The sequence below is a fragment of the Larimichthys crocea genome, chromosome VII, assembly GCF_000972845.2.
Source record: "Larimichthys crocea isolate SSNF chromosome VII, L_crocea_2.0, whole genome shotgun sequence".
NCBI classification, from domain to species: Eukaryota; Metazoa; Chordata; class Actinopteri; family Sciaenidae; genus Larimichthys; species Larimichthys crocea.
In genome coordinates this window covers 27,144,733-27,162,554 of record NC_040017.1, presented here as the reverse complement: position 1 = coordinate 27,162,554, position 17,822 = coordinate 27,144,733, and the positions used below count along the sequence as shown (strand labels likewise).

Here is a 17,822-nt window from a genome sequence, read left to right as displayed (position 1 = left end):
ATGTACTGTATGTTCTCATGTTTTAGTGATCAAAAACACCACAGGGTGACTTTAATCTTCTAAACATCCTGTTATGGGATCATGGAACTAATGCTGATATATTATTGACAGTTTGATGACTCACAGACAGACACAGAAGAAATAAAGACATGGTGACACGCAGAGTATTTTGTAAGGAAACTTTTATGTGTGCTTTGTGAAACTCACTTATCATTAGAGACAGAAGGCGTTGCAGTTTCCAGTACAGCAGATAAGGTTTGATATTAAAGAGTACAAAAAAAGGAAAATCACAATTCCAGAGTTCGTTTCTTTTCTCTCCGAGCTTGCAGGGAAAAAAAAAAGAGAAAGAAAAAAAAAGAAAGAAAGAAAGAAACAAGCTTTTGGTCCGAGTCTCTTCTTCTCAGTTCTTTCCCTGTCTGTCCCTCCCCGTCTCCCCCGTCTCCCCCTCCTCCCCCTCTAACAGCCGACAAACACTGGAGAAATCATTAAATTTAGACAGGGAGCTCTCTCACTAAGGGCCTGATTGATGACCACGACTTTCCCAGAACGCAGATATTGAACACGTTATGATTGCATAGTTTTTTTCTTCTTTTTTTTTTTTTACATAACAATTTCCTTTTTAAAAGATTTTATTTGCACATAATGGAATGTTTACATGACATCACCCCTCTCTGATCTTCACTCTGCTCGTTCTTTGCAGTAAAATGTCATTTCCCTTTTCTTCAGAGACAAATGGGGAGGGGGCGGAGGGGTGAGGGAGAGAAGGGGGAGGAGGTGGGAGAGTGAGGTAGGGACAAAGTGAGAGAGATGGAGATGGAGATGGAGGGGGGACAGGACTGCAGCCACCAACAGGCACATTTATTTATTTATTTATTTCATTTCATCCAAAAATCACATCTGATCTGTCCACTGCACGTTACCACGGTAACCCTAAAAAGCCAGGAAGTGCAAGAACCTTCATTCAACCAATCAAAATGCCTCCTAAACATGACGTATATATTTCTGTGTGTGAGTGTGTGTACGTGCTTTCTGTATATAAAACTGTTCTAACTTTTACTACTACAGTCTCTCTATCGTATAAATGTTTCGTTTGTATTTAAATAAGCACCGGATGCCAAACGAGCCCAGGAGGAGAATAGTTTCACAGAAGCAAATATTAGTGGATGATTATGGTGTTGGCCATCGTGGGATTTATACAGAAGAAGGCCTTTAGGTACACAAACCTCAGCTTCACGGCTACCAACTTGTTCCATGACGAGTTTTTTTTTTTTTTTAAATTGCAAAAGAAAAGAAAATCCTGAAAAGAAAATCTGAAGCTCGAAACCTTCCCGCTGGTCAAACTGCTTCGAATTTCTGTTTGTGTCATTTTGTTGATTTTTTTAATAAATGTCTCGCCTGTGATCGATTATTCTCGACAGCTGGGACTGTGTGTGTCGTCCTTCGCACTGAAAAAATAAGTATGTACAGCGCTGAGTCCCGCCCCTCCCATCGTCCCCACCCGACCCCACCCGACCCCACCCTGACACCCGCCCGTCTGCTCCAGAAAATAAACAAACAAAGAAATAAACGAAGACAGGAGGAGGAAAAGAGCTGAGGTTAGACAGGTCACCTTATCCAGCAACATGAGAATTATGGGTAAATATGTCATTTTATCTCTGGTTGGTCAACACCCCCCTCCCCCCTCCGCCCTCCTGACCCCGCAGCATATATCTCTCTAGGATCTAATACACAAACCTCGCCAGTTGCCACGTCAAACCCCACACCGCCCCGCCCGCCCCGCCCCCATGCCCTGAACCTACTGGCAAGAAGAAAAAATTATAATAAAATAAACAAAAATTAGCATAAGTATCAGATTAGCTTGTGTCCCCCCCCCCAGTCCTAACCGTCCCTCCCCTGTTTGATCCCACAAAGGCAGAGAGGGTGAAGCTAAGGACCCACACTACAGAGCAGCTGCCCCTGGATATGCCTGTTCATATAAACTTTACGACAAACGGACCCTCGATCTGTTAACGGAGCTGAGGCCAAAGCTAACTACAGTTCAATCAACGAGCTCAGGCTGAAACATTTATGATCACTTCTAAACCGGCACACGCAGGGGCACCTCAAACACCGCTCACTCCAAACGCTCGCCTCCTGACAGAAGAACTCTCTCCCTCCCTCCCCTCTTCCTCCTCTCCCTCCCTTGTCTGTCCAGCCCTCCTCTTCCTCTTGCCTCCTCTACAGGTCGCTCTCTCCGTACAGGGCGGTGGAGAAGGACATGTAGTCGAGGGCTCCGGGGACGCCATCCGGCCCCGTGTAGGGCGCCATGCGGGCAATGCAGTACTCTGCCTGGTCCGGAGGGAGCTCCCTCCTCAGCTCCTCGGCCGTGATGTAGTTCTGATGGAAACGGAGAGGTGATACAGTGAGTGATGTCCATGATGAACGTCCCGGGAAAACACACAGACACACACACAATAAATCACACACACACACACAGAAAATCACACACTCACCTTATCAGCGGCCAGGATCTTGAAGGAGGCGATGACCTGGTCTGCTGTGTCCGTGTCGGTCGTTTCCCTGGACATGAAGTCAATGAAGGCCTGGAAGGTGACGGCGCCGCTGCCATTGGGGTCAACGATGCCCATGATGCGAGCAAACTCGGTGTCGCCCTGGCAACCAAAAGTCCACAGGTTAACCCCGGAGAGACACACTTTGTCCTCAGACACACAGACGCAGACAGAACACGACGGAAGTGTGTAAACCATCAGGACCTCCATGATACAGACCTGATGGTCCTGATGGTTCATTTCACACACGCATACACAAACACAACATGATCACTGGTTAATATTAATGGGAAACAGACAGATGACGGCACGAAGGACAAACAAGAAATAAACATGAAGAATGGCGTTTCCTTTGGTCAGCAGCCTCACACACACACACGCACACGCGCACACACACACACACGCACACGCACACGCACACACACACACACACAGGGCAGCGACTCAAGCGACACAGATGTGACAAATTAAGACGAGCAGGGACAGAGCAGGGTGTCTGCAGGCGTCCAGTCAGATTTATGCACCGAAATGAGATGAAATTACAAAAACTTTGTTTGTCACACTAATCTTAATGAGGACATTGTTGGACCTGCAGACACCCTGAGACAGCTTCATGCCAGCAGCAGTACCAGGCTGTTTCCTGTAGAAATGAGTAGAGCCCGGAAATCATCTGAGACCATCTGTCCTGAACGCTTCTGTGGGCCGCCACAGCACAGCAAAGGCAAAGGCCGGGGGGGAAGAGGACGAGGGAGGGGGTGAGTTGATGAGGGTGCAGTCAGATAGATACGAGTGATCAGAGAAGGAGGAGGAGGAAAAGATAGAGATGGAGGAGTGATAAACAGGAATACAGATAGAGAGAGGGAGTAATGTTCAGGGAGGAGAAAGAAGATAAAAAAGCACAAACAGTTAACAGTGAAAGTCTCAGAGCAAAGTAAAACCAGACAGACAGACAGACAGACAGACAGACAGACAGACAGACAGACGAGGGGCGGGGTCTGTTCAGAGAGTGAGAGGGAGCCCGGTCGAGCTGAAGCAGCACAAAGCAACAGAGACCCCCGGTGGACAAACAGAGAAGCAACACCTCGCTGCCCTCCATGCTGACGGACTGACGCCTGACTGAGCCGGAGCTCGCCGGGAGCCTCAGAGCAGGAGCGCTGACTGATCACTGAGCAGCTTTTATGACAAACAGGAAGGACTGCGTTACATATCAAATACATAATTCATATCTTTGTGGTTTGTGTTCTCATGCTGTCTTATCTTTCTATTTCAAGGTGACTTTACAGACAAAAAACATTAAACTACCCGCTGAAGACACAGAACGAGAAAAGTTTAATTACCTTCAGATTTACGTCTTGTTTTAAGTTAGTGAAGATAAATGTTACATTCTGTAACATTACAAATGTGTAAAAAGAAAAATAGTGGCAGATGTTTCCACGACAGATTTCTGGGAGATTAACAGTTCAATAATAGATCATTTGAAATCAATAGTTTTCAAACATTTTGATGAGCTGTGTGACTGGCAGTGATCCTGGCTCCGCTCTGCTGCTCACAGGCCTGACAAACACCACCTCTTCCCTCCGTCCTGTCCTGGAGCTCCTACCTGCTTGTCGTTCTCCACATCGTAGCCCAGACTGATCAAACAGGCCTTGAACTCCTCGGCCATGAGGGCCCCGCTGTGGTCCTGAGATCGGCCAAACACCCAATGACAGAGCACCACATCATGAGGATGAACCAATCGCAACACAGGGATGGTGACCAATGCGATCCACAGCATGCAAGGAGAAGGTGAGGACATGGAGGGTGGAGGGACAGACAGACAATGAAGGATGTTTAGACAACGTTGACACACGAAACTCAACAGGTGACTGATGTGTAAAGACCTGAACACTTAAACAACACGTGCGTCTGTATGAGGCAACAAACCCGGAGAGTTATTTAAAAAAACAAACCACCTCAGAATACACGACCATTACACGTTAATATTCTAAAACGTGGTGATGTGATTTAAAGATTCTTGTGTCGTGAAAGAACACACTGATGTGATGTGAACACACACAGACGAGTGTTTATGAACCACGGTGTCAAACAGCAGCATGAAGAAGTGACACACACACACACACACACAGTGGTGTGACACGGTGAGTGATGGTGGTGTCTGTCTCACTCTTACGAGGGAAGAGATCAGGTTTGACAACGACCACAACACACAGGCAGTTGGTGACACGTCGTGGTGTCAGACTCTGACTATGGATAAGCACCTTCTACGAAAACACTTCAAAAACTCAAAACTAACCTTTAACTAACCTAGCAACAGTTTTGTTCTGGACCTGTGACTGGGTCACATCATTCTCTCGGCTGTCTCACTGATACTCTCCTCTGTGCTAACACCTCTCCAGTCTGTGCTCCCCACATGTGCTCGCTGTGAAACATCTGGATGGATACTCACACGTTTGGCTCTTCTCTCACCCCCTTGTAAAGTCTAAACATTCATTCAGTCGTGTTATAACTTTAATACAGAAACTTCATATGAAATCACAAAATGCTGCTTCTGATTAGAATATCAAAATATTATCAGAATCTTAGAAGTTAAAAGAATACCAACAAAAACAAACAAAGTTTAACACTGATCGTCCTGCCAGCGACTCTAACACTGTGACACAGAGTGACATCAGCCGTGACTCGTGAGCTCGGGCCCCTGACCTTGTCAAAGTGGTTGAAGGAGGCGCGGTACTCGTAGAGCTGCTCCTGGCTGATGCCCTTAGCATCACGCGTCAGGATCTGGTTCTCGACCTCGTTGATGGTTCTGGCGATGGTGGTCAGCAGCTGCTCCCAGCCCACGCGGAGGTGCTGATGAGAGGGAGGAGAAGAAAAGGAGACGGGGGAGGATTAACTCCATGTGCACAAATAAACAACTTCAGATTCATTCATGTGGTGTGTGTGCATGTGTGCGTTACCTCCATTGTGTAGGAAGTGTACTGGTTGTCGAAGATGAGGGCCTCCTGGATGAGCTGGTGGGATCCCTCCAGCTTGTTAATTTCAGGCATGTAAGACATGATGGTCTTCTGGTACTCCTTCAGGTTGGTCAGCTGGTCCTCCAGAGTGCCGTTCATCTCAATGGATATCCTGCCAATTTCCTGCCGACACAAACACACAGCGTTTAACAAATGAATAGATATTTATATACCACAGCTGAACATAAAACGACATCAGTGACGACAGCGCTCCGTTACAGCAGCTGAGTTTAATAAACTCTTCATGAGGACGCCTGACAATAACGTGTCTCATGTGAAATTAGATTTTGAATCTAATTTGTCCTGTACACGTCTGCTCAGTCCTCTCAGTCTACTTGTGTTGTCATGAATAGCTGTGAGTGAAGTGGTGTGTGTGCAGCATGACAAAGATCTGATACAAAAACTAATGATCCGAAATAAAAACTTGATTTAATAAAAATAAACCTGCATTAACGACTTCACCTGTGTCAAACTGTAACTCTGCATCACACATCTCCTGACCCTCGTCGACTCTTTGCTCTATGAGCTCACTGTTTCACAATGTTGGCCTGAAAACTGTGACAAACTACACGCAGCTGTGCAAAGATCAAGCTCTTCAACACAATGGCGAGCACTTGGACCAGCTGCACGGGCTAATCCGTTACCTCCATCTTGGCCTGTATGTAGGCGCCGACTGCGTTGGCCTGAGTGGCGAACTTGGCTCTCAGTGTGTCGTTGTTGTTCTGCTTGTTAAGCTCATCCTGTAGGGCGGTGTCACGCAGAGGTACCATGGCCATCGCCTGCAAAAACACACACACACATAAATACATGAGAAACACACACAGCTGTAACAGAAAGCACCTGTAGCTGCACCAACAGCTGGAGAAAGGCATGAAATCATTTGGCCTCCAGTCACCATGTCGGGGTCCTCAGCATGTGGATGACACCATCTTTGGCTCACTGCAGCTACATCAGCAGATTTTGCTCCGTACGATCAGTGACGACAAGCGTGTTTACATCAGGGAGGCTCCGATTTATCAGCCCAACATCTGTATCGGTCCATATCCGCCTTGTTGACTGATATGAGTTAATAAGATGGTATTCACTGATGTCAGGCTGCTGTTAATCTGTCGTGTCGCACCGGCTAAATGTTAGTTAGTTTTCCAAACTGGATGATGGAGAAATGATCACCTCTGTTTTCGTGCACGGGCACAAATTTCATGGATTTCAGGATTTCCCAATTTGCGCATCCCAAATTTACGTCATCTGTAAATCAATACTGGACGAGGAGTCCTGCTTACAGCTCCAGCATGTTTCACCAAAGATAGACCTTTATTTTATTACTGCGCTGAACTCAGAGATGAAAAGTGGAAGTCAGAAATTATAAACAACAAAGTCGACAAAGCTCTTAAACTAAAGAGAGAGAACTGCACCCTCACTGATTTTACAACAAGCACCTTTTCCCATTTGCTGTCGATGCTCTCAGGTGTGATGGTGGTGTACGGGTTCGCTCCGCTCAGCTTGATGCCGTTGCTCTGGGCGATCTTCTGCACCTCCGCCTGGATGGCCTGGATGGCCTCTCGCTCCTTGTTGGCCTCTGGCAGGGTGGACTTGAACTGCTCGTGGGCTGTGATCAGACCCTGAGAGAGGAAACAAAAACATCCAGCAGACAGAAAGTTTAATAGAAATCAGTCTTATGTAAGATCGTTTAGAACTCTGTTTACTATCACATGATTCATTTGTAGAAACACGATTCAGCTCTCTATTTGTTTTTATGATTAGTTTCATGTGTTGCACATTTCTGGACCGTGCTGCCACACTGTCCACTTTCCAGTTACCTGGATCTCCTCGATATTATGGACGATGAACATGTCCTGCAGGTCCTCCATGGCTCCCTCCATCCAGTTGTTGAAGGGTGCCGCTCTCTTGGCGTACTCCAGGTACAGCTCATCTATCGACTCCAGCTGCTTCTCCGTCCTCTGTTGGAGCGAAAACAGAGAAGAGACATCAGTGAGAATCACGTACTTTGAACACACCATCTTGTTTTGAACTTTAAAAGGACGATCTCTGCGATGTGAAAAAACACTTGGCTGATCTCATAAAGTCATGTGTTACGTGTGGCCATGTGTTATGTGTTACATGTGGCCCTTGAGGTCCGTAACATCACGTGATCTACATTTTTCAATCTTCATACCTCCAGTGACTCCTTGCGGCTCTGGGTGAGGGCTCCCAGGACGTCCCACTGATCACAGATCTTCTGGCAGCGAGCGTTGACGGTGGCAGAGTCGTAGTAGTCCAGCTCGCTGGAAAACAGAGCAGGAGAAAGTTTACAGGTCACTCGTTTTTTCTCTGTCGGGCACGACTTCTGATCTCATGCTTTCTGTAATTACTTGAGTTCCTGTGCGATGGCGGCGATCTGCTCCACTCTGTCCTGATGGGCAGCCAGGTCGCTCTCAAAGGCCTCGTGTTTCCGTAGCAACGCTTTGACTTCTGACAGGGTGGAAGTCTCGTAGTCTTTCTGGGTCAGCATGGCCTCCTTACCTGCATACACATGAGACTGATTCAGTCATGTAACCTTTGAGCAGATCTGACCTGGCAGCCTCGCTCTGATGAGTCAGCACAAACATTCACTTCAAACCGCAGAAGATTTCTGCTTTCAGAGTGTGTGAGCGTTTTGGGCGACAGCTGAAAGGTGATTCAATATGCAGCGTGAATACGCGTGTGTGTGTGTGTGTGTGTGTGTGTGTGTGTGTGTGTGATAAAACTTTCACACACCATCGGTCCAGGATTCATGGATGGCAGCTTTCTGGTGGAACTTCTCTGCCAGATGTTCCAGTCTCTCCAGACGTCTGATCTCGCTGAGGATCCACTCTTCGTAGCCCTTTTCTGCTCCTTCCAGGGTGTGCCACGCTCCGTTAATATCCTGAGAACAAACAGCAGAGATTACTGAAACTAATCCTTCACTGCGGAGCACACTGTGCCACCTGTTTCCATGCCTGTGGAGACTTACATAGAGCAAAAAAAGGTGTTTTCATGTAACTCGACTGCATGTGGTTTGACTAAAAGTTCACTTTAGTGTTGTTTCATGTCTTATTGAGTGCAGAGAAGCTAACGAGGCAGAAATCACAAACTCCGAGGTGAGACAAGCTGCACACGTGTCCGATCCAAAGAGTTTTATTTTACAGAAAAATCGCTCTGTTGTCCTTGTCAGTGCATATCAGTGTATCCATTTATTTGGACTATGAATTTTGTCCAAGTGCCGTCTGTAACAAATAAGCATAACACTGAAAAGTCTCCAGATACGGACTCAGTGGAAACACATTACATATGTTTCCCATCAGATGAGTTATATAAATGATGACTGCATACTTACAGACACCATGCGTCCCTCTGATGGCATGAAGGCAGGTCTGTTGCTGAGTCTCAGTTTAGTCTGCAGAGTGTTGAAGCTGATCTCCAGCTGACATTTCTCTTGGACCTGAAGACAGGAAGTGAGGTCAGCGCTCAGTGTTAGTGACAGATTCAGAAGAGGAAACAATGACGAAGACAGACGATCATCTAGTCGCATCTCATATAGCACAAGTGATTTTGAACCTTGGGTGGTTTGTGGACGCAGCGGTAGTCTCTGAAGTCCTCCTGTTTGGCCTGCATGTCATTTACAGTCTTCTCTTGGGTTCGGTTCTCCAGCCAGGGGATGGTACGACGGATCCACTCCAGCAGCTGAAGGCAGAGAGGAAGACGAGGAGAAGACTCAGAACGAAGCTCTGACACTTTCTCAACAACACGATGACGCCCAGTCTGGTGACTGAAAATATGAAACACCAAGGATCCAGACCGAGCAGTCCGGGTGTAAACGTGCTGAATCTCACCTCGCTGGCCAGTTTCTCGTAGTCCTCCATCATCAGCTCGTTCTCCTGGTTGACAGCGAGCACTTTGCAGATACGATTTGCGGCTGTTTCAGCCTATCAGGAAACAGAGTGATGAGTAGCGCTCACAGATTGGACAAAAGATGGTGACATCAAATCCACTCACTGTGCTCAAAGCTGAGTGAGAACATTCACCAAAGCCGCATGTTTAAACACGATTTCACTAAAGAGTGTTTTTATTAGTACTTGAACCTGAGTTTTTATTATATATATTATTATTATTATTAATGATAATTAAGAATTTTTACAGAGTTTTCAGTCTTAACATGTGCGATCACACTCCACACACAGGCAGTGAACACTAATAAATGTAAACATTACATCAGACACAAAAAGTGCAAAACCTTCAATGGAAGTTTGTCTGACTGATAAAAAACATGCCCAGCTGCTGATGGTTAGTTCAATGTGCCACAATCAGTGTGGGGTTTTTAAAGCTCCATGCGTCTCCCGTCACAACTCAGGAGTCACACGCCATACATCTAGTTACAGGTTCATGTAGCGCTGTAGTCCACATCAGTAGGTCTGCCTAGGACATTACACTACTGTACCACTGGAATAACAAACACAGTACACACTGAAGTTCAAATATTCTATACAACAATCTTTGTATTTTTAGATATTTCATCTTTTTAGTTGAATATTTACTGTTAAGCCTAACTAAAACAATTTATACGCAGAAATCATAAAACAGTGAAGTTGAGAAGTGTTAATAGCTGAAGAGAAACTGAAGAGACATCAAGCAGTAAAACTTCCTATCAGCACTGATGGAAACCTGCTGAGTCTGTTGTTTTGCTGCAGTGAATGTTAATGCGGAGCGTGAGGAGCTCACCTTCTGAGCGCCAGAGAAGGCGTGATAGAAGCAGGATACATAGGTCATTATGGCTTTCTCATCCGGCCTCAGCGTACCCACGATGTCTACACATCACCCAGCACCCAGCAGGACAGAGAGAGGTAAACAGAGAGAGAGAGAGAGAGGCAAAGTGAAGCCAAAGCTACCCAAAGCTACGTGATCCTCGCTCCCTGCAGGATGGGAGAGCAAGGGGAGGGAGATAATGCCCTCTTCAGTTCCACAGCTTCAAGTTCCTCCTGTTAGCACCACCACCACCTCCTCCCACACTGACGCCAAGAGGTGGGACATCAGGGGACGAGGGGACAAGGACAAGTGTCCTCTTGAAGAGAGTTTAAGGGACGCTGGAGCCACAAGTTCAATGCCGGGACACAAACACACACATCAGCTGCTAAAGTGAGTCTGTCAGGAAGAATCCATTCAAAGCAGTTCATTCAGTGTGAAGGTCGTCCTTCACTTTTCAATTCTTTGTGTCTTTAACACAGACACACATGATGAATAGTTATCGTCCTCACATGACAAGTGAACGAAACACAACAGATGATGAATAAACTGCTTTACGTGAACGGGACTGAATGAGATGTGTGTGTGTGTGTGTGTGTGTGTGTAAATGAATGAAATATGATTCTGGTGAAAGCAGTAAAGTCTGCAGATCAAAGAGTTTGTGTTTGTAACAAACTATTAGACACAAACTTGTAAATAATTCAAGAACTTGAAGAAGAACAAGCTGTGGAACAAGATTACACACACACACACACACACACACACACACACACCTCTCCTGAGACTACACTAACACACAAACAAGTTCTGAATGGGCCAGAAAATTAATTAAAGGAAACAAGAGACACATCAACTGGCTTCCTGTCAGAGGCCTACAGGGAGAGGAGGGAGAGAAAAATAAGAAGAGGAAGAGGAGGAGGAGGAGGAGGGGGAGGGGGAGGAGGAGGGGAGAAAGAAGGACAGAAACAAAAGATGGGAGGGTGTCTACACTGCTCTTCAACTAAAGCTGAAATATTTATAAGAAACACTTTTTTTACTTGATTATTATGATGATTTTTGTAACTGTAATCTGTGTTCACATCTACAGGTTTACACTATGTGAGCACCTCAGCAGGTGAGTCAGGTGTTCTACTTGAAGAACAGCCAATCAGAGTTTTTGGCTGGAGATTTATGATCCTCCTGTAACATGACAAAACATCCACACACTGAATCATTTTAATCCCTTTAAACAATGAAAAAAAAACCTTCAAATAAAACAAAGGGACTGATTTTAAAGGGTGTAAAACTTATATCCTATATCTCTAATTATTAAAGATATAAACTCAATATAAAAATCCTAAAAAGCCTTCACCCTATTAAACAGCCTCAAAGAACTCGAGAAGAAAACTATGAATTTGTCAAAAGAAACTTAATGTATGTATGATTGTAAAATTCAAAATAATACATAGATAAACTGAAGCGTACAGAACATCTGCAGAGGTCCAGCTGTTAGAAACACAGATGTGTTTTGTTACAGTGACTCAATCATCCAATAATCACCAACAGCTCGACTTTGATATGTTGTGAATAACCTTATTGTTGTGAGACAGAAGCTCAGCTGCAGTCTGCAGACTCAGTTCAACCACAGAATATTTACTGCTTTCACCAGCACAGTCACCGTCACACTATCAGTGTGTATGTGTGTTTACGTGTGTGTGTGTTTGTGCCCAAACAATCCTGTGTCCTTGTTGAGGCCCAGCGTGCAGCAGCGCTGTCGACAGAGTGAGGCCATGCTGGACAGGAAGCAGCACCTTGTTAGTAACAGGGGTTAAAGGTGGAGGTCGGGGGGGTCAGAGTACCTTCTGTGCTCCAGAGAAGGCATGGTAGAAACTGGACACATAAGTCATTATGGCTTTCTCATCTGGACGAGCCGTGTTCACAATGTCTACGAGGCGGGGGGAGACCGTGGTTATGGAGACACACATAAACAGGCAGGACAGAGGACACACATGTACACACATATTAAAACACACAGACACACATTTAACGAGCTGCTGCAGCCGTTCACAGCCGGACAGGATGATCCAAACTCAACTCAAACAGAACGAGTACAAACACAAGAGACAACACAGACACAGGGGTCAGAGCCATACAGCGGTTCACTGACAGCTTCAACACTGACGATGGAGCTAATGGATGATGGAGGAGGAGGAGGAGGAGGAGGAGGAGGAATGATAAAATGGAAGCTCCATCGATCCTGATGATGACGGCATCTCATCTCCTGTAACAGCTCATATCACAGGTACAACAGGATATTCACATGCACATCAACACTGTGAGTCGATGATTAATTCACGTTTCAGGTGATTTTATCACAGACATCACAACATGTTCAGTGAGTTTGGCTCAGGTAAACTTTCTGTCATATCTTACAAATGTTTTATTCTATCAGTCCAATTTTTCCTAATAACTTCAGGTGGAACAATTTAAACTATCAGACACTAAAAGGAGCGGATGGGGACAGACTGTCGGTCACCCTTAAAGCTCCTCCTTCAGTTAGATGATGTTCAAAGTCATTTCACAATAAATGTTTTATGACTATCAAATTAAATGTTAATATTGTATTGTAGAACATAAAACTGTAAAACAGGGTGTATGATGATGCTGTGAGCGTGGGGGAAAGAATAATAATCTGTGATCTAGATGAAATTCGTTTGATATCTAATAATGTTTCTTACAGTTCTTAATTCGTGAAGTCTCCTGTCTGTAGTTTGTTTAAGTATGTCTGTAGGATGAGGGTTAAGTTCTGGTGTGGTGCTTAGGTTGGTAACTCAGACCCGCTTAGATCATGAGTGACAGTCACAGTATGTGAGCAGATCATCGAATATTCAGAGGACAACACGACATCGTTCAGCTTACCTTCTGCGTCCAACATCTTGGGGATGTCCAGGTGCTTCTCAGCCACCTCGAAGGCGTTGTTCAGATTGGTCACAGGGTCATCCTAAGCGACCAATCACAGCGTCAGAAAACAGCAAACTTTCTCTTAGTATTATTAGCGGCTTCAGTGTTTTTTTATTTACAGGTCATTAGAAACAAAAAATTACAAAGATGATATATCGTGTGTGTGGGTGTGTGTGTGTGTGTGTGTGTGTGTGTGTACCTTTCTGAGGCTGTCGTAATCGATGAGATCAGGTCTGTGTCTGTGGATCAGAGCGTTGAAGGCGAGGCCGTCCTTCCAGCTGTTGGACAGAGTGAACAGATGAGTGTGAGGCAGTGGGTGGCTGCAACATGTTTGTCTGCTCTAACTGCCAGTGTCATCGCTGCCAGCTATCATCCACAAAGCCGGTTCTGATCTGCCTGAGGGCGACCCGGGCCATAAATCACATTTGCATTGTGACTTTGAGTGAAATTTAAGAACCGAAAGGGCAAAAACGCAGAGCTCAAGTTCAATTTACGCCGAGCTAAAATCACAAAAACAGGCACAGGAGGGAAAGTCACTCTTCATCTGATCTGGATTCTTTATTCTTTTTAGATCACGACTCAAAAATATGAAGATTTTGCATGTAACTTTGTTGTGCTATGTAGAGTACATCTACACATTTTTACATACTTCAAATCTTTGCACACATCATCTGACAGTTTAAGTTGGTCCTGACTACCTCAGAGAGTGAAACATGTCCCAGTTTCTCCAACAGGGGGCAGCCTTTCTACACAATAACACTTAGAGCACTGAGCCTCCATTCAGCATTGATCACCTGTATCTATGCAAACATATTTTCTCAGAAATATTGACACATATTTTAGGAGATGTGGTCATGTGTCTCCATGACAACTCAAATAGACTTTTTTTTTTTTATGTTGGCCAGTCGTGTCATCCAGTTCAAAGTTCCTTGGAGACTGCAGTGAATCATAAACAGCTTTTATCGGGTTTCACTGGAGTCTTACACGAGAGCTCCAACCTCCAGACAAAGAACTGAATTCTCTAAGAAGTGTGTTGGAAACTGGCACACAAACATTGACCGTCAGCACCCTAAAATAACATCAACTGTATGTGTGTGTGTGTGTGTGTGTGTGTTACCTAATGTGGAAGTTCTGCACATTGACATTCTTGTAGGGAGCAGTCTTCCTCTGGCACCACAAAAGAAGACCCTCCTTCGCAGAGGTCTCTGCATAGGGGAAACAGATGAAGAAGAAGAAGGTGAAGGAGCAGCAGGAGTAGAAGCAGACGAGGAGGTCTGCGTTAGTCTCTGAACACACTGAAGAAACATCTCATTGAATCAAGTCGGTAAATTGTTTTATTCCATTAACTGTGAACCAGCAGAGAGAAATACTGCAGCGTCTGTTTGAGAGCGCTAAATATGAACACAAGGATGTTTTTGTTTACTGCCGTCACTAATATGGAGAAAAAAATATGACTCAGTCTTCCTGATAGTGGTCCACACCCACCAGAGTTAATTCAACACAGACACTTTTAATTAGCACTCCGCAGAGTCATTACAGCCCCAAGTCAACAGGAAAATAAATACAAAGTTTGGGTGACTGCTTTGTGACTGTTTCAGTCCATCTGTGATTCAAGTTCATCTGATTATGCAGAAACTTAGGTAATATTAATAAAAGCAGGTATAACGGTGTTTCACATCATCATTAATCTTAATGAGCTGCCATGTAGACAGACCTGTTTTCTCTTGGCTGTATCCCATCACAACTAACCACATCTGTGTGTGTGTGTGTGTGTGTATGGGGCGAGTGTGTGCATGTCTCTCTAACGTGTTACTTCCACTCTAGTTCCCACAGTGCATTCTTATCTTGCACATCTGGATGTGTGTGAAAATTCCTGCAGGTCTTCTAATTATTCCCGGAGTCGAGTCGTTGCAGTTCCCTTCAGCAGAACGTTCTCTGCCAAGCTGCTGCTGATCTCCAACACGTTTATGCAAATGACAGCGCAGGAAGTCGTACCTTCTACAGAGATGTCCTGGATGGCGAAGCGGAGGATGATGGTCCAGATCATTCCCAGGGTCATCTTGGCGTTCCCGTCCACGATTTCTGCAAAAAAAAACAAAAAAAACAAGACCCCAGTCAATTAACGCATTTTTATTTTTTGTTGAATCTTTTTGTTTTACTCTGAAACATAAATCTTGTTTTTACATTTTTACTCCTTTATCCAATAACCCAACACACCCACACAACCTCTGAGCTTTATGTCCCACAGCTGCCGAACTGCAGCTTTCCTGGAGGTGTGATACTGCAATGATTTTCTTTCATAAAATACATTTATTCTATAGAAAATACAATCAGCCAGTGCTTTATCTGAAGTACAGGAGACACTTTGAAGAATGCTGTCAACACATCTGTGTACTGTGATGTGCAGTGACAATATTTCATTTGTAATTCAAGGTTGCAGCACACTGAAAACATTTACAGCCTTCTCAAATATCATGATGTGAGTGTTCCCCACAGATGACACACACACACACACACACACACACACACACACACACAGGACAGTAAGTCATGTGCAGTGACATGTTGGTGAAGGCATGTAGTGTGGGTCAGATTCCACTCATAGTTCAAACAGTCCGTTCATGCTTTCACCTGCTTCATCTTCCAGTTTATCACTCTCACTGTCAGCTGTCAATTCATCCACATCGCTGTCATTCCAACATTCTTCCTGTTTCATTGAACAGCTCAGTCTCACTTTCTGTACTGCTGAGTTCACGTCTACTGAAAGGAGCCTTTAAAGACACTGACAAACTGTGGGAAATGTTTCTAATGTGAATAAACTGTTTCTGCCGTCTCTGTAGGACAACCTCCTCTCTCATCTCGTCATCACCATCCCTCACTTTTTTCCTCTTCCATCTTCTGTGTGTTTCCAGTAAGTGACCTTTAGTGGGCTGCTTTTATAGATGGCCAGAAAGATTATGTGTGATTGTGTGTGTGTGTTCACACTGTGCAGAGCGTGTGCATAATTCAGTGTTTTGAGCACTTTTGTGTTCAGCGGTCTTCAGTATCAGGCTGCAGGAATGTCGTGTTTGTCCTGACAGAGTAGGAGAAAGGTCACAGTCCCCCAGCTGACCCTGACTCACACACACACACACACACACACACACAGACACACACACAGCTTACATTTAATTTAGCTTCTGTAAGAATATCTCTGACTGTTTAATGCTCTGATATTTATGTAAAGTATAATTTGAGTGCAAAGATTGAGGTATGTGTGACTGAAAAGGCTGAAGGTCTTTTACATTTTGCTATATAAAATCATGAGAGAACAGTGAGTACTCGATTACTTCCCATCCCTAATAGGAACCACTAAAAAAAAAGCCTGAGATGTTCTGATTACTTCTCTAGTTTTACTGCATTTTTAATGAAATGCCACGTCAGACTCAGCATGCCCGAGAACAAATGAAATGAAACATGACAGTTCCCTTTTTGTTCTGGGGTCAAACGTTTTGAGAAGGATGAGATGGCACTTTGTACAGTGAGGTCTGCGGATGTGGAAGGTTTCTACAGTTCATGAGAAGCAGATTTAATTTTACACATCAGTGTGTGTTTGGTGTAACATGTATCTCTTTCATTGATGTACATGCTCACACTCACCCTCTGCTCCAATAGAGACCAGCTTCACTCCCTTGCTGGCGATGAAGTCCAGGGCTTTGTTCACGTTGTTGATCTTGTGGACCCTCATCTTGCCTCTCTCAGGCTTGGGTAACCGCTCGCCTGCGCGCACACACACACACACACACAGGGAAACAAACAAAAAAATGAGTGAGTTAGCTCCTGTGGCGACACGAGCTGAGCATGTTTCCACAGGCTCAGCAGAACGACACGCAGTCAGGACAGTTAAAGTTACAGCGGGGACGTTAGCGCCGCTCGCAGCAGAAAAATCTGAAGTGGATGTGAAAAAGGAAGCCACATGCAAGTCAGAGTTCATTATGGGATGACAGCGGTTCAAATGAGTATCTGCTATATGCCAATAGGAACAGTTTCCCTGCTACAACCTGCAATTAAACACAAGAAACCTCGAGAGAACGCAGATAAAAGCAGGGTGTTCCCACTGTTTTTTTAAACGCCTCTGATCCAGCTGCGGTTGGAACTTGTGAACGACCACACCCTGGATTGGACAGAGATGTTGTGCATCTTAAACATCTGAAAGCATTTTGATTGACAGCTCGGAGACAGCTTTGAAAATCAGGCCACTGCTCGGTGACATACGAGTGTGTGTTTGTGTGTGTGGTGAGCTGGACGGCCTTCCCTGCGGCTGCTGTGCCAAACATTTCAAAACATTAAAGCCGTTTTAGTTTAATTAAAAACTTCCCGCTGAGCTTGATTTCTCGAGGTCGAACAGAGGAGTTACCTGAGATGACCTCCAGCAGCAGCATGAGTTTGAGTCCGTCCCTGAAGTCCTCCTCGATGTTTTCGATCTGCGTGCCGGCCTTCCGCAGGTGGGAGTTACACCACGCCGTGAACGTCTGCACGAGAGCACAGAAACAGGAAAAAAAGGAGGATTATTCAGCGCCTGGGTCAT

At 45.0% G+C, this 17,822-nt stretch overlaps 1 protein-coding gene across 6 annotated transcripts in view; it reads right to left on the bottom strand.

Annotated features, from left to right (window-relative positions):
* Window positions 1–165: 165 nt before the first annotated feature.
* Window positions 166–17,822, bottom strand: part of actn4 (actinin, alpha 4) — a 44,877-nt gene continuing 27,220 nt past the window's right edge. The window contains exons 2-23 of one of the 6 annotated variants that reach the window (XM_027279893.1): window positions 17,652–17,766; window positions 16,895–17,014; window positions 15,251–15,337; window positions 14,373–14,460; window positions 13,455–13,533; window positions 13,214–13,295; window positions 12,154–12,239; window positions 9,409–9,501; window positions 9,134–9,259; window positions 8,913–9,017; window positions 8,315–8,462; window positions 7,930–8,080; window positions 7,734–7,842; window positions 7,378–7,518; window positions 6,997–7,179; window positions 6,205–6,339; window positions 5,504–5,683; window positions 5,250–5,396; window positions 4,996–5,028; window positions 4,150–4,230; window positions 2,493–2,651; window positions 166–2,376 (exon numbers count right to left, since the gene is read on the bottom strand). In XM_027279893.1, coding sequence (XP_027135694.1) covers window positions 2,218–2,376; window positions 2,493–2,651; window positions 4,150–4,230; window positions 4,996–5,028; window positions 5,250–5,396; window positions 5,504–5,683; window positions 6,205–6,339; window positions 6,997–7,179; window positions 7,378–7,518; window positions 7,734–7,842; window positions 7,930–8,080; window positions 8,315–8,462; window positions 8,913–9,017; window positions 9,134–9,259; window positions 9,409–9,501; window positions 12,154–12,239; window positions 13,214–13,295; window positions 13,455–13,533; window positions 14,373–14,460; window positions 15,251–15,337; window positions 16,895–17,014; window positions 17,652–17,766 — 2,607 coding nt within the window. In that variant the 3' untranslated portion in view covers window positions 166–2,217. Of the gene's footprint in view, window positions 2,377–2,492; window positions 2,652–3,178; window positions 3,245–4,149; window positions 4,231–4,995; window positions 5,029–5,249; window positions 5,397–5,503; window positions 5,684–6,204; window positions 6,340–6,996; window positions 7,180–7,377; window positions 7,519–7,733; window positions 7,843–7,929; window positions 8,081–8,314; window positions 8,463–8,912; window positions 9,018–9,133; window positions 9,260–9,408; window positions 9,502–10,294; window positions 10,381–12,153; window positions 12,240–13,213; window positions 13,296–13,454; window positions 13,534–14,372; window positions 14,461–15,250; window positions 15,338–16,894; window positions 17,015–17,651; window positions 17,767–17,822 lie in introns of all 6 variants that reach the window. The other 5 variants (XM_027279894.1, XM_027279898.1, XM_027279897.1 and 2 more) reach the window with 5 other exon arrangements.